Source organism: Hydra vulgaris, chromosome 10, assembly GCF_038396675.1.
Source record: "Hydra vulgaris chromosome 10, alternate assembly HydraT2T_AEP".
Classification (NCBI taxonomy): domain Eukaryota; kingdom Metazoa; phylum Cnidaria; class Hydrozoa; order Anthoathecata; family Hydridae; genus Hydra; species Hydra vulgaris.
This window is the reverse complement of record NC_088929.1, coordinates 27,992,501-28,014,556: the sequence shown is the minus strand read 5'-3', so window position 1 is coordinate 28,014,556 and position 22,056 is coordinate 27,992,501. Positions and strand designations below refer to the sequence as shown.

The 22,056-nt window shown below is 29.9% G+C and overlaps 1 protein-coding gene across 1 annotated transcript in view; it reads right to left on the bottom strand.

The window, feature by feature from the left end:
* The window catches only part of LOC100214090 (trafficking protein particle complex subunit 11), a 69,234-nt gene that overhangs the window by 16,883 nt on the left and 30,295 nt on the right, over nt 1–22,056 (bottom strand). Inside the window, exons 15-22 of the mRNA XM_065807676.1 lie at nt 18,961–19,015; nt 14,237–14,317; nt 14,091–14,155; nt 11,357–11,418; nt 10,699–10,837; nt 10,332–10,404; nt 10,169–10,226; nt 9,898–10,047 (exon numbers count right to left, since the gene is read on the bottom strand). Of these exons, the coding sequence (XP_065663748.1) occupies nt 9,898–10,047; nt 10,169–10,226; nt 10,332–10,404; nt 10,699–10,837; nt 11,357–11,418; nt 14,091–14,155; nt 14,237–14,317; nt 18,961–19,015 (683 nt within the window). The remainder of the gene's footprint in view (nt 1–9,897; nt 10,048–10,168; nt 10,227–10,331; nt 10,405–10,698; nt 10,838–11,356; nt 11,419–14,090; nt 14,156–14,236; nt 14,318–18,960; nt 19,016–22,056) is intronic.

The following is a 22,056-nucleotide window of genomic DNA, read 5'->3' as shown; positions in this document are numbered from 1 at the left end:
CAAAATTAGGATCACCAAGTTTTTTGACCCAGATACTATCGTGTTCAGTAAACAGTAATGATTTTCTTGAGGGATTAATAATATTTAATGTATTTTCTGAAATTTCTGTAAACTGTTTAGCGTGAATAAGTGAATTTTGAAGTAATTCTTTAGAGATAGAATGATAGAACTCTTTGATATCAAACTGAATGAACAGTTGTGTTTGTCTTTAATAATGTGAAAAGAGTAAAAAAACAGTAAACTTAGATGATGTAATCAACAATTTTTATCAGACTCGTTGAGGGTTTTATGGTCGACATGTATAACCAAAGCAGGTGATTCGCAAATGTGAGCCACCTGGCATGATTGAGATTTCCAGAAGGAGTATTTGTGAAATACTTCTTCATTTCTACATCCAAATTTTGGAATCGTCGGATAACAGATTGCATGCTTTAAGTAAGTATTTCTGATCTTTACTAAGATCATGAATGGCGTCATCAGACATTTTAATGAGTACTTTATTTACACTGGCAAAGTTAACTATCGGTAGAAAATGAGCATCAAAAGATAGTTGTTTACCAAGAATGCCTTTGAATACAGTAGGATCAGATGTACTGCCATCAAGTGCAGTGAAAATTGCTCTGAGAGGCAGCTCATTCAAATGAAGAAAACAAATACACCATTGAAGAGGTTTGCCAATAGAGTTTTAAGTAAACAAATGATACAGAAATGATTTCTTTTGCAAGATTAACTGCTTTACCACTTTGTGTACAAATGTGATCAAATTAGACACTGTTGAGATATAAGCAGATAACATAACGATCTTCTTTGACGGAAGTGACCTTGCTAACTTTACCATCGTCTTGTTCCACTAACCTTAAGGTTTTGTCTATACAGCCATCAAAACTGATTCCAATGATTTGTTTAACTAATTCTGCATGTTCTTCAACATCTTTTTGTTGCCACAGGTTTCTTTGACTTCTAAATTTTGCTGGATCTAATATGTATTGTGGTGAATTGAATACTATATCTTTCAAGCAAGCATTAACAATTTTGCATGCATCTCAGTTGCTAACTCCTATTCGTTCCATTATTAGACAGAGTTTTTTGTACTTAAACACATTGCAATATTTGGAATCATGTCCACTATGTGAGCTGTTTTCTGAATCAGTAGCTTCGTCATATTCCTCATCATCATAGCAACCACTGCTTTCCTTATCGCTTTCACAGGAAAGAGTTATTGTCGATGACAAAGCTTGGCATGTTTCTGCATTCTTTTTTCCTAACTGAATTTCCCATTCTTTACAAATTTTCTGCTTTTGGAGTCATTCTGTTTCTTCTTGGTCAATCTGGCCAATGTTCATTTTGCAATTACTCTTTTGATCAAACCAAAACTTTCATTCCTTAAAAGGAACTATGATGGAACAATGGCAGTTGACCGCTCCCTGATACCAGAATTAACACATTTGCAAGGACAAATGTCAAATACTTTATTGAACGAACTAAGTTGGCACTGTAGCGTAGATGAATTCCTCTTTTAATCAACATATTTCCTTAATCATTTTGTATAAGAAAACCAATTTATTCAAGCTTTTCAGAATGCTGTTATATAAAATTGTTGGCAACCCCGACCTCGACCATGTGTTTAACAAATCATCAGCTACTATCTTAATTACGTGAGAAAGTCTTTGCGTGTCTGATGTATAGATAATGCTTAATGACTTTTGCTTTTGTCTGCTATTGACTTTCTGGAAATTTATAAGGTTGACTGAATACTGAGTGTTCTGTGTCACTTCTGGTTTTGATAAACTTTTTCTTCAAGTTCAATATGCAAACTAAAAAGAATAAGAATAAAAAACCATTCAAAATACACATTTACAAAAAATAAATTTAAAAAAGTCATGTTCTCTTGTGAACATAAATATCAAGTGCCAACAAATCAATATTATACGTGACATTTAACATGTACAATTATAATTCACCAATCTTAAACAATAGAACAGTGAGTGATCAATGTCGAGTATGGGTATAGTTAATTAAATAAAATTTGAAATATTCCATTTGAATTATTGGTGAATTCACATTACGTAGAAAAGCGTTATTTTAAAAGTTTAAGTAAAAGTTATTCCTTTAAGATGTTGAAGGAAGCTCCAATTTTCATCATTTTCTTATTAATTTCATATTATAGCAACTTTTTGTAATAGTAACAATAAATTTAAAAAAATATGACCCACCCTAATATATACACACACATATGTATACATATATGAATACACTTGTTTAAACACTTTTTTCAAAAAGTTGCACAAAAAAATTATTTAAAAAAACAACGTCGTCTTTTAAAAATTGTAATTTTTAGCCATTTCATTCTTTGATAAGTCAAGTTTAAAAAAATATAGACTTTTAAATTTTTTGTAAAAATAGAAACAAAAAAAAAAAAAAACAATTAAATTTTGGGAGAATTAACTTAACTTATTTAATTATTTAACTTATTCATAATTTAAAGTAACTTAAAAATAATAATCTTTTAATAAAAGATTTTTATTTTTAAGTTACTTTAAATAAAAAGAAATGTTTGAAACTATTTTAAAAATAGTTTAAAAGGTTTAAATTTCTCATAAAAAATACATACATACTAAAAAAAAACTAAATATATAGTGCAGCTGGCTATCATAAAAACATTTCACTTCTGGACACCAGCGTGTAACTTTGCATAGTGATAGTGGACGGTATGAGCAACAAAAAAATAGCGAGACACAAACTTGTTATGCATCTGGAATCGTTTTACAGATGAATTATTCAAAATGGCCAATGGCGGCCATTTTGAATGTATTTAAATGGTCATAACTGTAGAACTAGTAGTGATATCCACTTCAAATAAACATCGATTTGTTCTAAGAGAAAAGTTACATAAAACTGACTGAAATCAATGTTTTGAAATTTCAAGATGGCTGCCATCGGCCATCTTGAAAGTTTTTAAATGGTCATAACTTTAGAACTAGTAGTGACATCCACTTAAAATAAACGCCGTCTTGTTCGATGATGTAACAAGAAACTCATATTTACATATTTACATACATTTACGTATTTACATAATTACAATACACTTTTGGATTACAATTCGTCATGGAAGGAGATCTGGAGAACATGGTCGAATTCCGGGTCTTCTTCAACTTCTAGTTCTTCATATGAATCACCATTTGTTTCTTTGTAACAATAGCCGTTACATGCACACAGCTTAGTGCATGGTAAACCATGTCGTTTACATGAACAGTTTTTACACTCAGTTTTGCACGAACAACGAATCAGTTCCTGGCAATGTCGAGAAATCTCCGGCAGAGTGCACCAAAGTGGTGTATAGCACTCATCAGCAGTATCTTTCCATCCCCATTCAGTGGGTAAATATCCTGGAGTAACAGCAGACAAGCATTGTTTCCATAAGTGTGCCTGCAGTGCTGCTCTCTTTGTGTGCTGCAGAAGAGCGTCTGCAGTCGGCGGAATGTTTTCAATTGCTCTATTCTTTATGGTGTAGAGTATACGGCGGCATTCGTTTACGCCAGCAGCGGTTGATGATCGATCGTACATCAATACTACAAATCGCTCAATGGCCTTCATTGCCGTATCAGTTAAGACATCATTTTTTAAGTCTGACGTGGAAAGATTGTGAAATGCAGCATCAACTACTCGGTAGTTCATCCACGCTTTCCATGCCGTTCGTTTTCCAATCCCACAGAATGTTGATACTGTGTCACATCCGGTGAAGGCATGGAAGAATGGTAAATTTGACGATACACCATCTGGAATGTGTTGATGTAGATGGTGAACTCCTATCATTCGTCTTCCTTTTCCAACTCCAAAATCAATCCACAACTCTTTCACTCCAATCATCTGGCTAAACACAGAGAGAGCTATAACGACCACATCGGAGTCCACAGTGCGTATAGTTATAGTTAAGTTGCCATTTTTCAGTGCATGATTAGCATGGAGCAAAAGACGGCCATCTGCCTCTTCAGCACTACAAGGAGATATGGACGATACATCTAAATCTTGTTGACTGGCACATGCAGTTTCTTCAATGGTACAAACAATAACTTTTCCAACTACGGATTGCGTTAAAACGAATCTGGAAATAAGGCCGAACAGTTGCGTCTTATTGAAGTCCACAGATAGGAATTTGTCAAACTTTTTTGGAATAAGTGTACCCATTGTGACGTTTATGCGTTGCCCTGATCCACGATCTTCCCGTGTTTCGGACTTCAAGCTTTTTGGGACATACCGATCAAAAACAATGTCAAGGCGCTGCACGGATCTCAGAAGTCTGTCCACGAATGGTCCAATCACATTTTCGCAGTAGTCAGAGAATGTCTTTGACGATCTCGGGTGAAGCATGTGTACGAGTGCTGCACCATCAACAATCAGAGCAGAAACCTTATAGTCAAGGTTGAAGTCTTGTTGTTTCTCGCTACCATACTGTTCCAAACAAATGAGGACATCTGATTTGCTGGTGGCCTTACGCTTCCTTCCGAATTCAGAAATTGACGGCGGATAACGGTTGTTTTCGTGTGAAAAGAAATCCTCTATATCACTAACACGATTTTGACTTGCTACATACATTTTACAAAAGTAGTTGGAGTCATGTTTAAGATCAGCGATTTTAGTTTTATGTTTGGAACCTGGAATTTTCAAACTGTGGAACAATTCAAATTTGTTTCTTTTCAAAGGCTCATGAATTGACTTTTGTCTGGACACAAGACGGTCAGCTACGTACTCGTTGTATTGCTGTTGCCCTGTGATCTTGGCTTCTTGAACAGTTTTTTCGGCTGAATTGGACATTATAATCTTATGGTTGTCTGCTGTCTGCAGTAACTGCTCCGCAAAAGGATTCCCATCATCGCGCATAGATTTCACCACTTCAGACACGTGATGAAGATAACGAGTCTGAAAACTATTTCTGTCTTCATGATGGCGACGGTGTTGATAACCCAAAGAAGTGGAACTGCGAACTTCATTCTCAAACTCATTAATCATTCGAGAAATTTCTGGACCAGCCACCATCCACTTAAGAAGAGCAGTTTCGTTATGAAGTACATTGATTGCTCCTCCGTCACTCTTGATCAATTTGTTGTTCTGTTCATGAAGCTGGTCATCAGACATGGCAGAGAAGTCCGCGTTAGTTTTCCTACTTGTGAAGTGGCCCTTTTTGAATTCCTCAAACACATAAGGGTGTCGGACAGGTAGCTCTTCCAAGGTTTTGATGAAAACCGGCAACCAGCGAGAGTAATTAGTTAGATCAAGTGCGAAGAACCACGGAGCAATCTGCTTTAGCATTCGCACGTACTCCTCGAAGTTTGATTCGCGAATACTGCGCACAAAACTCAGTAGCAGGCTCTCCAACTCCATAACGGTTTGCCAATAAAGAAACTGATTAGATTCGTTGCTTTTCCTGGAAATCCACTCTTCCAATGACTCAACAAAGTCCTTACAATCTAGCTTATACGCCTCATCACGAAGAATGAAAAGAGATGCCAGGCTCACTTCGTGCGCATATCTTGTTCTCTTTATGTGCGACGATTTAAGCAGCGACTCACTCCTTCCAATGCTAGCAACCTCTGCTTTTATGAACATTTCAGTCCAACCACTGCCCTTCAACCACTTTCCAATCATGTTTTGAATGGCCATTTCAATATGGAGTCCACCCATCATAATGACTATTTTATCCTCTCCATAAACATCCGGAAACTTCCATTGTATATACTTTGCAACTGCGTACACGGGCTGATCACCAGTTATAACAGCACCTTGTTTGTTATTGACAGCACTCGTTATTTTTATTATTACATCCATCAAATGGCGTACTGTTGCTGGAGACTGAATGTGATCTGTTAGCAATGGCAATAGTATGTTATGACATGGAAAGGTTGCTGGATGCATATTTCTTTCCGCATGGAAAGCAGCGAATGAAGTTTTATTTGTTGATGTGTTATACACAGACTCCTGCACAGAATTTAGCCAAGGTGTCAACTGCTCAATGGTTATTGGATCACTAGCAATAGGTGATGCATTCACGGTGGTCATTAGTGGTTCGGAAACAACATTATTCGTTGCAGGGAGAGTGGTGTATGTATCCGGCAATTTGCTATTGATTTTCCTAGACCAAAGGAGTCCATCTGAAGTGGATTTTGAATTTGAATGGGGAGTATCCGGATGCTGAATAATTGTGACGCTAGAGCCGTGGAATGAATCGTTAGATGTAGTTGAAGATGGATTGTGATCAATATTGTCTATCGCAGCTGTTGTAAAAACACCTTCAGACAGGCAACTTGGTATCACATGACCTATTTGCTCATAAAATTTGCACTTTTCATTAGTCAAACTTGATTCAATTTCTTGAACTCGGTCATATGAAATACTTAAACCTAGAGAATTCAATTTGTCGACAACTGATCTTTTCCGAGTGCAGTTATGGATCATCAAACCAAGGTACACGGCCAATGGAGTTTCTTGGTTTGCTTGATGACGTATTTGTTGAGGTCTGTTGGCTCTGCTACGCTTTACACTATTAAATCGAATTAACTGTGCAATGGAATAAGCAGCTTCCTGCTCGGGTGCGGAAGCAGGTGAACCATTGTCGATATTGTAGCCTCCTAAAAGAGTATTAACAAAATTTACAAGGGAAGGTGGCACACAATCACGAGATCCAAAGTCGCCTATAAGCGAGCCGCTGAATTTGGGAAACTCTCTAAACATATCTCTACGGAGAATACCAGCTGCCTGAGCAATGCAAATACCGTCCGACATATCGTTGAAGTTGCAAGCATCACGTATGGCATTACCCACATCTGGCTCAAAGCTTAAGATGACTTCTTTACCACACTTGTCTTCCCTCAAACCAGGAACTAAGGAAATTAAATCGTCCTTCAGTCTAGTTCGGTTGATAGACTCAGACTGAACTCCGAGACTCGACATACGATCTGCACAAAGTTTATTGATGTCAGACAGCTTAAAAACAGGGGATGATGTACCATATATAAACATCTCTTCCATGTAACTAACCAATTCCGCAATGACAGAGCCATAAGTCAATCGATAGAGATTGTGTTCATCATTGCTAAAGGAGCGCTCATGACTGCGGGCTCTGTTGAGAAATCCCCTGTAACAGTCTTTATGATATTTGACTTCGAGTGCTATGAAATCTTGGTTTGCTATTTTGTTAAGCAGATTTGTGTCCTGCATTTCAATGGCTAGAGCATACACTTTTGGGCCAATTTCTTTTGTGCTTGCCTGTACTAAGGGGTTGCCTGTCACAGATTCACCATCACAAAACAAACAACAACTTTTTATGTCAACTGCTTTACATGAGGATCGCATGCACCTAGCAGAGCTCTGGGCGTTTTCAGAATCATCTTGCACATTTTGGTTTCTCTCAATGATTCTCTGCAGTTTCTGAGAGTCGTACTTGTTTCGGCAAAGCTTGTGGTACTTTGCCTTATTAACAATTAATGCGTGCAATAACTCCTTTCCATCACTTATTTTATCCAAGCGAATAGTTGGTGGCAAAGCTTCATGATTATCGAACTCGATCAAGTTTTCACTTAGAGTTTTATAACCTGCCTCTTTGGGAATTATAAGAGGTTCCGGTGAAACACGCTGACACAAAATGCACAATTCCCAATTGATATCACGCACAGGAACAAGTACCTCAGAAAATTGTGTGACATCAACAAGCTCTATTTTTCTTCTTTTACTGGTAGACATGATTGTTATTAAAACTGAAAGAAATGAAAAGCGCATCACGAAATAAGCATACAGAGTAATACAACATACAGAGCATACAAGTAAATACCTTAAAAAAATAATTTACATATATACAAATAAACTTGGTAATATTAATAATTATATTATTAATAGTAATAATAATAATAATAGTAATACAGTAATTACAATAAATAAAATAAATCAATATTACGTTTTATACAATAATTATTTATACATACATAGCTACAGTTACAAACAGTAAAAAATTGACAAAACGTAACAATTAACGATGACATAAAAACGACTACTACTAAAAAAATTATATAGATTTAGTAAATATGTTAATCATAATTGTTAAAATATGAAAACCATAATATATTGTACAATAACACAATAACACAATAAACAAAAAAAACAAAAACAGAAAAACACTGTGAAAAACAAAAACCAAAAAAAGGGATAAACATTACAAACAAAGCTACCGCTAAAAAAGTACAAAGCATAATAATGTAATCAAGCAAACTAGTAACAATAAATAATTCATAAAACATAGAAAGAAAAAAAGAAACACTTTATAAAACTAACATGATGGAGTAAATAACTAGCAAATGATTTTAATGATTAGCAACAAATAATAAGTAAAGCTATATGCACTACATATACTAAAAACTAAAGAAAAGAAAATATCATTACATAACGGAAAACATCATTGCATAGCTAAATAAAACTACCTTAAAATAAATCATAATATGAAATGAATAACTAACGAAATATGAAAAAAGTAAAAACAATGTAAAATCTTGTTATGCCGAGTTTTCCCAAATTTTCGAATGTTTTCTTTCCTTTTTCATTCATTTTTAAACTTTTTTTTGTTTATTATTATTTTCGTTACTTTTGTAGTTTATTTTATATCCTTTCAAATAGTTCGTTCTTTTTTCTTCTTTTTAGATATTTCGTTTTTTCTTTATAATTGATTATATTTTTGAAAAACTAAAGCAAAATATCTCCTGATTTATTGATTTTTCTTTTTCTTTTTTCACTCTTTAAAAAATTATTTATAGTTGTTAATAAAAAGTGTCCACCGTTTGCGATGTCATTGCAAAGTTCAATCATTAACAACGTGCCATGTTTTTATTTATTCGTCCGTTATTCGTCCGAATTTGGTTATTACTACGACCGTGACGTAATATAATGGCGTCAACAAGACACAAATCTTTCTTATCTTTAAAGACCAATTTTAACCAATTTTATTCGCTTAACGGTTTGTGTCTCGATTGTTTTACATACAGGAATATATAAACTTAAGTTGTGCAAAAGGATTTGTTGGTGTCCGGCAGTGAAATATTGTTACGTAAAAAAGCATCAACCGACTGCACTAATAACATTTAATTTACACATAATGCGTTTGTTAATAATCTAATTATAACTTTTATAATAAGTTATTTATAATTTTTGATTTTATTTAAAGCCTTCGCGTAAAATAAAAACTTTAAAAAAGATGAATGATTAAAAGTTATTTGTAAGATAACGATTTTTTTAATTGCATTTAAATAGTTAAAACATCAAAACAGCCATTGTCAAGTTATAAAGATTTAAAAAAAATAAGCATTGTCAGTTACAGCGTGAAAATTAAAGTCTATCTAAAAAAACATACAATATTAAATTGGAACTGTTTTATTAAAAAAAAGCAAAAATCTGCGGTGAAATATTTAAAATAACTAACGTTAAATAATCTTAATAACAAGACAAAGATTTCGATAGCATAACTTGGTCCCGTAAAACCGTAAAAAATATATTAAAAAAATTTGATCAGACACTGTCCAACCCAAACAAGTTTTGATTAGACATTTTGTCCGGGACTTCATAAAAAATTAAATTGAGCCTTGTATACATATATATATATCTATATATATATATATATATATATATATATATATATATATATATATATATATATATATATATATATATATATATATATATATATATATATATATATATATATATATCTATATATCTATCTATCTATATATATATATATATATATATATATATATATATATATATATATATATATATATATATATATATTATATATATATATATATACACATATAAAAGAAGAGAACCAAAAAATAAAAAATAAAAAAACAGAATACCTACTTCCAATTTTTGATTTAGATCTGTTGGTGACAAAACTAACTTAAAAGAATGAACTTTTACTTTTCCAGGTTCTAAATAAAGATCTGAATCACCACTAAATTGGTCAGCAGCATCATTATTGTCAGTTTTTTTGCATTCCATATTATGTACCTAGAGTTTAATACATATAAATTGCAATTTTTTGAGAAACAAATAACAAAAATTTGAGAAAATGTCTTTTTTTGTTTTGCTTTTTACTAAAACTATGTTTTTGACAAAAACTAAATCTTACTGGATTACTAAACTGGAGACCAAGCTCTGAGAAACGAATTGGATATGCAGCAACAGACCTTTAAACAAAAGTTATTAAGTGAAATACAAACTGTTAGCATTTATTGTTTTTATGTGTTATTATTATTACTATTTGTGCTTTTATTATTACTAAGAAAACAAACCGCAGATAGACTTTAATAACAACAACTTCATCCAAACAAAATGAATCTTGTTCAAAAGATGGCCGACATTCAACTAAATACGACAAATGTACAAAACAAAATTAATAAAATAAATTTACATAATACAAAAAATGATTACTATATTATAAAAAATTTAAAAATATACTATATATATATAAATAAAAAATGTTAAAATTTCTGAAAAAGGTTAGCAAAAATATAGAAATATATATATTAATTAAAAAATATACATATATATATATATATATATATATATATATATATATATATATATATATATATATATATATATTTATATATATATATATACACATTAATTGAAAAATCTACAAATATATATTAATACCAAATGAAGCAAGACTCTCTAGATTGATAGTATATTTTTTATCATTTTGCTTGCCTACATCAATTTCAGTCTTCCAAAGGTCTTTTGCTTTTTCAATTGATGCTTGGTTACATCTACTTTCTGGTTCTGGATTCATTTGCTAAAGATACCAAATCATTTTCATTATTTGACTATTCTCAGATTAAAAATATTTTACTGCTACTAGGCTACTGATAAAAACTACATTCTAAGGGCAATATTTTATACATTCCTATTAAGCACAAAACATTATACACTCCTCAAAGTAAAAACTGATGTTTAAAATTTAAGTGTGTGAAATTGACAGTCAATCTAATTGTCTTAGGTTAAAAATGAATATTAACTACCCCTTCTAAATTCTAACCCATCTGCAACTATTTTCTAAACTATCATAAACTATCTTCTAAACCCATATGCAACATCTTCTAAATCTTTATCAACTTCTACCTTCTCTTTAACATTGAGTAAAAACAAAATTTAAATAGTAAACCAACTAATACAGTTATAAATATTTGTAATATTTGTGAGTGTTTGTAACATTTTAAAATACTGAAAATTATTTATAAATATTTAAAAATATTGAAAAATATTTATAAATGCTGAAAAATGTAACTTGAATAAATTTAATCAAAATAAATACCTTTACTACTCTCATCAAATTCATTTGGATTCTTGTTTTTTCATCTGCTTCAAGACAACAATCTAGGAACAAAAGGAATTACATAATTATAAAATTCATACCTATATAAAATATAACTGCACCTCACCTAAAAAAACTAATTTTAAAGAAATACAACTCAACAATCTATTTTTAAATATATCTATATTTTTGGCAAATCTTTAATATGTACTACTAATAACATTGACTAAAATTGATTGGCAAAAGAATAAGAGAATTATTGATGGGTATTGACTGTATTTTAAAGATTACTTTTACATTAAAAACAAAACAAAAATAATGTAATATGTTAAAATCATGCTTTGCATATTGAAAACTTTAAATGCAGAAATTGTGCCCCATATAGCATAGTTAGTTTTTAAACTGAAACATTAGCACAAAATACAGTATGAGTATGCAGATACAATACAAGCTTAAATCTAGTCACTCAGTGCATCACACAACACTACTTTGAGTTTGTCACAAGATTATTTGTAGATTCATTAATTGTGATTTAATTTAACAATAACCTCAGATATTAAAGCACAAAGAATAGAGCATAAATACATAAAAAACATTTTAAAAAAAACTAATATTTTGACAGCCCAACTAAATGCCTAACTTTTGAAACAAATTAATTTATTTGTAAAATATCCTATATAGAATTATTCTAATCTAAACACTAAGTTGAGAAAACAACTTTTAGTAGAAATTTTGGGTCTTATTTTCATAAACATAAACCAAAAGATTTCTTGTTGTCGATAATATTATTATGTAAAGCCAAGTAGTGTTTAGATATATTTGAGAATACTGTTAATTATTAAATAAATAAACTAAGTAAATTTATTAACTACTTAGACTGTCTTGCTGTCTTTTAGTTATTTTAAATTTTTATTTAAAACGTTAAATTAATTTTTTTTTTTTTTCATATGATAAACTAACCAAAATAATAACAGAGAGTATAAAAGTTTTTTGTTTAAGCTAAGACTTGTTTTAGAGTTAGTTATTTTAGACATGTGCCATATGGTATCACACTGTAAGTTTAAATCTGTTGCAAAAATTAAAAAATTTGTATATTTTTACTTGCATTTGTTTCGATGTGCATTTATTCTTGTTTTGATTTCTCATTATTTTGCTGTAAGTCACAAAGAAAAAGTTTAATAGATTAATTCTTAAAAAGTTTTTTGTACCACTAGAGACCACTTTAGAGACCTTTTTGTACTACCTTTATTTCTGATAGATGCCAATGCATGCGGAAATTATGTAACCTTTCAAGCATCAGATAAGGTAATTTTTGTCACATTTATTTTATAATATAGTTTTTATTTAAGATATTATTTCCTTGTTGCATTAAAGTTTTATCTTTAGAAAATATAGAAATTAACAGAATAATAAAAATCCTATTAGAAACTTATTAATAATTAGAAAAAAAAACAATTTAAAAAAATAAATTTTTATAAGGTTATCAGAAAGATTTGATTTATGTTTTGTTTCTACATTATTTATTTTATTTAGATTTCGAATTTGCATTTTTATATTTAATGTTTTATTTATTTTATCTTTACAAAATTGACAACAGTTTGCTGGAATTGAAGTGCAAACATATATGCAAATAACAACACTAATACAAACCATACCCTAGTTTGTTAACTCTCTCTGTGTGTGTGTGTGTGTGTGTGTGTGTGTGTGTGTGTGTGTGTGTGTGTGTGTGTGTGTGTGTGTGTGTGTGTGTGTGTGTGTATCTTTATATAAATCCACTATATTGAATATAGTTACTATTAAAAGTATATTTAAAAAACTGTTTTGATTGTTATTGAAAGTTTTGTGTATTGAATTACAATATTATAAACATTTAATTGGCTTTCAATGTCTAGTTAAAGCATTTTTAAAGCTTGTCTACAAACTGAGCAATAAAGGTCTTCTAAGCATGTTAGTTTGTATATTAAACAATCCTTGTATCAGATAGGTGTTAATTATTGTTATTATATAATAAGCACCAATGTTTATTAATATGCAATATCATAATATGATAATCCATATATTTACAAATATAAAAATTATTTTGTCATAACAAAATTCTTGCTTAATTTCTCCTTAATATTAATTTCTCCTTAATATTAATGGAATTTTTTTGTTTATCATATTAACTAGTTCTTCTTAACGGAATAGTAACATCATATTATTTGATGCACCAGGGTATAACTCCTTTACTTCAACAAACTGCTTTTAGCACCAACGAAATCTTAAAACTAAGAAAACTAAGAAATCCTTAATTTTAACTGACTAATATTAACGGACTTCAATCCATTAAAATTTTAATCCAATATTTTTAGAGAAAATTTGTTGGTGCAATAATGTCTTTTTGATCTGCTACCCAATTTGTTGTGTTCAACAATTCAGGTAACTTTTTTTAGAGTTAATTCAAGTTCTTTTCGAATGTTTTTACATGATAATTTTATCAAAACTTTAAATTATATAATTAACTTAAATTACTTCCAGATTTTTTACTAAAATTAAAATTTTGTTTTTAAAAATAAATTAAAATAAATAAATTAAAATGAGATTTACTCATATTAATATATAATCATATTAAGGTTTTTTACACCCAGTAAAATCAAAAAAATGTTCACTTAATTTTTAATTTATTTACTAACAAACATTACAAATTTAAAAAAAAAGAGAGAAAATTTATAAGAATTTAAAAATAAATATTTACTGTTTGAGAGCAATTCGAGACAAAGTGTTACATAATCCTGAACATTAGCTGTTAAATATGCACAACTGAAAAAAAAAATCAAGATAAATTAGTTATTAAAAAATTAAAAACAGTCATAAAAACTTAAAAACATAAATTTCTCTTGCTTTAATGCAGTACGTAGAATACTATTTAGCAGAAGCCACCATTTTTCTCCACGATAAAAAGCTAACACTCGATTCAACAAACTAAAAGAGAAAAAGAACAAGAAACATGTATAATAAACAATTTAACAAGAAACATGTATAATAAACAATTTAACAAAAAACATGTATAATAAACAATTTAAGCTTAGAAATAAATTGAGTATTAGTTTAATATTTTGTTTTTAATATCAATTAATTTTTTTTTTTTAAGATCAATGAAGTTATTGTGACAATGTAATAACAAAGCAGACAGAAAAATTTATAAATAGAGTAACTTTTGATGTAACTTATCTTGTAACTAATGATAACTAATGATGTAACTAATAATAACTAATGATGTAACTAATGATAAGACTAATAATAACTAATAATAATGATGTAACTAATTATTAAAAGGTCTATATAATAATCTAATTATATAATAATCTAAGTAATGTATATAATAATCTATATAATAATCTAAGTAATGATAACTAATGATAAGACTAATGATATCTAATGATAAACTAATAATAACTAATGATGTAACTAATGATGTAACTAATAATAACTAATAATAATGATGTAACTAATTATTAAAAGGTTTGAAAATATTATAAAAAAATCAAGTTTTATAAACCTAGGGGCATATCTGTTAACTGCATCCAGCTACTGTCTTGTAGGAGGCCTCATAGGCAAGATTTTAGGGATAAGCAGAATAATTTGGTTGACCAGCTTAGAACCCCTTGACATCTTTCAGGCTGGCGTAGATGTAAACCTGTGTTACATTGTTTCCTGCCTAGGATGATGAATGCTGGATCTTCTTGACTCTTCTCATAGGTGCTTCCTTGATAGTGGCTATGCTGAGAAAAATGCATAGCTCATTGCTTAGAAGGCTGTACTCTATCTAAGAATGAATCAAGTTCTCTTTAAACTTAAAAGATGCCAAAAATAAACCAAAATATTAAATATAAAAACCATCCCCACCACCTAACTGTTTTAATATATCTTTTATTAATATTTGTGGACTGCAAAGCAACCTTCCATCATGAATCTTACCTCTAGCAAAATTCACTAGACTTGCTTACAATTAGTGAGACTAATTTAAGCTATTTCTTCTTCTGATCTTAGTGTTAATAGGTACTATCCTTTGATTCGCAAAGACTCCAATAGTCACATGCTTGGCTTGGGAATATACATACGCATCCATTCACCTATTTGTCGTGAAAGCAGATTCGAATCCTTTGACCATTCTTTTATGTACTTCCACTTAACACCTCTTCACTCTATCACCTTTCTCTTTGTTCTTTATAGTTCTCCTTCTTCCCAAGAGTGCACTCTTTTAGATTTAATTTCTGATCAAATTAACCATGCCCTCTTTTTTTGCCCCTCTGCCAATTTTGTTGTTATTAGTGACTTTAATACTCGTCACACTAAATGGCTTGGCTCTAATGCCACTGATCCTTCTGGCACTAAAGCTTATAACTTCTGCATTTCTCAATCTCTTACTCAGATAGTTAACTTGGTGATTCATTTTCCTGACAATCCTAATTATTTACCTTCTCTCATTGATTTATGTCTGGTCTAGGTGGTTCTGACCATTCCTTTTCAAACTCTCTCTATTATCGCACTAATTACTATTACTCTAAAGCTGACTGGGATTCTTTTCGTGATTTTTTTTGTGACGGTCCTTGGGCTGATGTCTTTTCCTCTCAGCTGAAAAATGAGCCTCTTGCATAACCTCCTGGATTCAGGCAGGAATGAAAGTTTTTATTCCTTCTCGTCGGTTCCAAGTCAAGCCTCATTCTACTCCATGGTTTTCAACCTCTTGTGCAGCTGCTATATTTTATCGTTATTATTTTTTTCATCTTTTTCAAAAGAGTAACTCTCTGGAGAATAAATGGTTATTTATTATTGCAAGAAACTGACATAAAAAGGTGCTGTCAGATACTAAGCTCCATTATTCTCAGTTCACTAAATCTTGTATATTATCTCAGAAGTTAGGCTGTAGAGACTTTTAGAAAATCTTGAAGATCAGCGCTGTTAACAAAGGTAGGTCTAACACTCCATTTCTCATTCATGGGACTGATTTTATTACCTCTCCCAAGGAGAAGGCAGAACAAAACAGAACAAACAGAATAAAACACAACAAACAGAACAAAACAGAACTATTTGCCATTCTCTTACTTCCATTCCAATTAAACAGGTTAACCCATTGTTAGACATTCAAATCACTCCAGCTTCCATTGCTAAAGTCATATCTTAATTAAACTCTTCTATGGTATGTAGTCCGGACAACATACCTGTGATAGTCTTAGAAAAATGTTTCCAGAACTCTCTTCAATTCTTTCTAAATTATTTAATAAGTGCTTGAATGAGTCTTCCTTTCCTGCCTGCTGGAAAATGGTATTTGTTGTTCCAATTTTCAAAAACTCCAGTGAACATTTTGACCCCTCCAATTATTGTCAATCTTCTTTCTGTTATTAGCAAATTTTTTGAGTCTTTGGTAAACAAATTTCTTACATCCCATCTTGAGTCAAATAACTTGCTGTCAGACAATCAATACCATTTTCAATCCTATTGCTATACCACTGACTTGCTAACTGCTGTGACAGAAAAATTTTATAGTGCATTAGGTGGAGGTGGAGAGGCTAGGGCTATTGCTGTTGACATATCTAAGGCTTTCAACAAAGTTTGGCATGCTGATCTTCTCCATAAGCTTGTTTCATATGGTGTATCTGGGAAAGTTTTTGAGTTTATCAAATCATTTCTTTCTAACCACTTTATTAAAGCCATCCTTGAAGGCCAACACTCTTCTTTATTTCAAGTTACTTTTGGGGTACCTCAATGTTCTATCCTTGGTCCTGCTTTGTTTCTTATCTTCATTAATGATCTTCATGACAACCTAACATCTAAAGTGGCTCTTTTTGCTGATGATTTTGCTCAACTTTATACTCCTATCTTGACAAGAAGTCTTCTCTTTTCGATCGCTTACAACAAAAAGCCGATCTTGAACATGATCTCACTACTGTAACAGATTGGGACTCACAGTATCTTGTCAATTGACTCCAACAAAACTCAGTAATCTACTGCAAACAACTATTGCAGTACTGTTGACATTCCTATGTTAATGAATGGCAACCCTCTCACTGAGTCCTCTTCTTTACCTCTTCCTGGATTATACAACCGATCGCTAAATTAGCATCTGCTAAGGTTGCTTCTCTTTATCTTGCCCACTGTTTTCTCTCTCCTGATTCTATTCTTTACCTCTACAAATCTCTTATTCATCCTTGTATAGAATACTGTTGTCATATTTGGGCTGGTTCTTCTAATGATGCTCTTTCTTTTCTAGACAAGGTCCAAAAACACATAGTAAACAAAGTTGGGTCCGCTCTATCTGTTAAGTTGAGCCTCTTTTCCATTATCGTAAAGTTGCGACTCTTAGTCTTTTCTGTAAATGCTGCTCATAAACACTGCTCAAAGGAGCTTTTTATTTGTCTAGCTTTTTTCCCCACACCTCAACCCTTTGGAACTCTCTCCCATCCTCATGTTTTCCTGACTCATATAACCATCAACTATTTAAGGCTTCTGTCAACAGTTTCCTTGCTCTACAACTCTATTATTTTTTTCTAGAAACTCCCAACTGCTTGAGCTTTGTTGGGAGTGAATCAGAATAAATAAAAAAAAAGGCACATTAATTTAATAGATACAAATTTATATAATAAACAAATAATATACACGCTATATTTCTAGATAACTTGTACTTTAAAATTATTTTTAAATTTTTAAATTATAAATAGCGATTGCATATGCAATAAATAACTGAACGTATAATTAAAAATATTACCATAGTATTCTTTTAAATGTAAGAAATATAAATAAATTTTTTAATAATAATTTAGTAGTGTAATATAATGAAAAATGTTAATTATTATTTTATTCTTAAATTTTAATTTTGTTAAATTTATTGTTCAGTTTAAATTTAAATTTAATTATGCACACAACTCATTTTGTACTTTTGTAGTTATGGAGCATTAAATAAACTAAATTCAAAGACTAAAATAAAGGTGAAAAACTAATAAACAGCAATTTATTAACTTGATGTTTTTACTATTCATTGTCCATTTACTGGAGCCTTATTTTAAGCAGAGTGTGCCAGTAAGCACACTCTGCTTAAAATAAGATTAAACTTATTCTAAAAACTAAAATTTTTTTTAAAATGTTTAATTTTCAAAATTTTAAATATTTTTCAGCTTTTAGGTCATGCTAAGTGGTGATCATGTTAGGTGGTGGTCATGTTAGGTGGTGATCATGTGAGGTGGCGGTCGTGTTAGGTGGTGGTCATGTTAGGTAATGATCATGTTAGGTGGCGGTCGTGTTAGGTGGTGATTTATTTTTACTATTCTCTATACACTGATGCATACTTTTTTAAATTAATCATTTTTACATAATCATTCTAGTATTGAATAAAACCAAAGAAAGATTTATTCGTAAATTGATGTTAATACAATAACATCACTAATATTGATAAAATAATGAGATTCTTATTTTGGCACGATACAGTTTAAAATATTGTTCCAATATTGCTCCAATATTGTAAACAATATCAACCCATGATTTTGCGAAGATTGTTTGGTACTTGGGCAGTTAACTATTTAGTAAAGAAATAAAATATATGTAGAAATAAATACATTAAGAGTTCTTACGTTAAAGCTTTGATATAATCTTTAGCATTAAAGTATTCTTCACCCATCTGTACCACTAAAGTAACAATTGTAACATATAGAAAAACAGTTGATAAAACAAAAATATGCATTTATAATATTCAATATATGAAAAATAAACTGTTCACTCATTTTTAAAGCATTTAGATAAGAACCAAAGCAAAGTTTTCAAAATCGAAATCAAATTAAATTCTGAAAAGTTCTTTTATTAAGGACACTTACAAATAATAATTACTAATTTATTTTAATGATTACTAATTTATTTTAATGATTACTAATTTATTTTAATGATTACTAATTTATTTTAATGATTACTAATTTATTTTAATGATTACTAATTTATTTTAATGATTACTAATTTATTTTAATGATTACTAATTTATTTTAATGATTACTAATTTATTTTAATGATTACTAATTTATTTTAATGATTACTAATTTATTTTAATGATTACTAATTAATTTTAATGATTACTAATTAATTTTAATGATTACTAATTAATTTTAATGATTACTAATTTATTTTAATGATTACTAATTTATTTTAATGATTACTAATTTATTTTAATGATTATTAATTTATTTTAATGATTACTAATTTAAAAGCAATTACTAAATAATCTAAAATAAACAATCAAGCTTATCATAAAGTAGAAACAACAAAAATAATAAGAATTGTAGTAATAATGGTAGTACTTATAAAAAGTGTAAATAAATATAAACTTGCACAACTTTAGTAACTGTTGTCTTTATTTAAAAATTTGTTTGTTAGATATGGTCTGGTTTTAAACCCAAACATGGCAATAAACCTTTCTTAGCTTGTATAGAACAAAAAATGAAACATTTATTTGTTGTTCATTGTTTAATTTTACAATTTAGTATTTAGAATAAACAGTTTCAATGAATGGTCACTTTCTATTTGTTTATCATCTAATTTTCTGAATCAGTTTATATTAGTGATAACTCTTTAAAAGTAAGTATATTAATTATAATACAAGTTATATATATATATAATTTATAAGTATTTATATTAATTCTGCTCAATCTCTGCTGTTTTACCAGTTTTTAGTCAGGTAACAAGTTTTAAACCTGTATTTCCAGAATTCATTCAAAATCAGCAAGCAGTCATTTTTGAATTAATGTTAAATAAATTTCCTTTAAACAATACTTGCTCTAAAGCTACAAAGAAAAAGTGTTTTGGTAATTTACAAAAGTTATTTAATTAAAAATATCAAATTGTATTTGAAACTTGTATTTGATTTGATTTTTCTGTTTGGACAGTACAAGTTACAATCGGAATTTGAAAAAACTCAGTCAACCCACCTAACCTGATGGAAAATGTCTGACAAGGTGATATTTTTGTTTGTGAATTCCTAAACCCATTCCATCAAAATGAAGAATAATCAGCAATGATGCAGATTAAACAAGGTCATTAATGTGGTAAATGCAGTAGCGTAAAGTGGTAGAGTGCTCACCTCATAAGCGAGAAGTTCCGAGTTCAATCCCCACCATGTCCCTGGTAGTACCGCACTCAACTTGTTTCTCTGCGCAGCGGCCTTGTTTGTAGAGGTTTGTGTTTTGGAGTTATAGAGTTGAGAGGGTTGTAACCACAAAAAGTAGCCTCCTCGACTGTGGTGGCCCTCTCAGCCTTGAGGAGGTGAATAATTAAAAAAAAAAAAATGTGCTTTATTCTTTTCTTCTTCTTTAGTTACAAGTAACTCTAAAAGTATTTAAAGCAAAAGATAATACAAAGTTAGAAACATCACCTCCTGAATGAGCTAATACACTTGCTTACTGCTGTGAGAGCTGCTTTTCTTCAAAAACAAGGTAGACTGTTAATGCATATTTGCTACATTAGGGTGAAACTTTTTTTTAAAGTTTAAATTTTCAAGGCATGGTCTTATTATGACAAATAAAACTAAACAAAAATTGAGAAAAAAATCAACAAAATCAGCTAATATTTAGACGTTACAACTGATTCAAACTGGTAAAATTCAGTTTCTTACCATTACTTAAAAGCTTTAGAATGTTTGATTTTGTCTTTGGTTTTAATACCTGTAAATGCAGTTATGCATTAATATATTATTATTAATTGAAACCAGATCAAAACCAAGTTGGTCCAGTTTATCATTACAAAGCTGGTTTTAATCAGTTTTAATTATTCTAAAACTAATTTTAAAGAGACGCCATTGTGCCAATACAAGTTGTGTTCATATCTTAACCATAAACCTTAGAAAATAAGTTGCAAGTTAAAAGTTACCAAAAGTTTACTTAAACTTTGTTAATTAATTTTATTAGTTTAAAATAGTTAATTAAACTTACAAATTATTTAAACAAATTATTTATCAAGATCAACTAAATTAAAAATTATTATCAAGTATTCTAATTAAACTTTAAAATGGTGCACGCACTATCTTTTTTATGTTGTATTCCATGGCTTTACTAATTTAGAAACTACACAGAAATCAGCCTGTGAAGAACATAGGAGCTTATTTGAATTTATTTTTAAATGGCACCTAATTAAAACTATTTACTTTACTTTAAGATTCCAGTTTCTCAGATATAAATAGTGTTGAAAAACTTCTTTGCCAGTAGGAAGTTTATCAACTGACAAATTTTTTCTAATCTTTTCTACAATACCTCCGCCCTATCTCCAGTAAGCTTCATTTTCTTTTTTTGATTGCATTTTGTTAACTTTTTATAAGCTAATTAGTTTTAATTAATTAATGAAAATATAAATGATAGTCAAAATAGAAATTAAAATAAAAAGAATATGAAGAAAAAAATATAAGAATAAAAAGAATATGGTACAATAAGTGGACATTTTAAATTTTTTGATTTTCATTGCTCAAAAAATAAAAGCAATTAAGCATAACATTTATATTTATTATTTAAATTTCTTTCTATTAGAAAACACAATATAAAAAAATGAAAAAAATCTTATTTGCCTTTGGAACTCCGCTTCAGTTTGTCCATAATACAAGCAAAAAAGGCAAAAAATTACCTATGGACTCATGGTATGGTTCAACCATTAAAAAAAAAAAACAATTAAATCCGAATAGTAATATCAAGATTGGA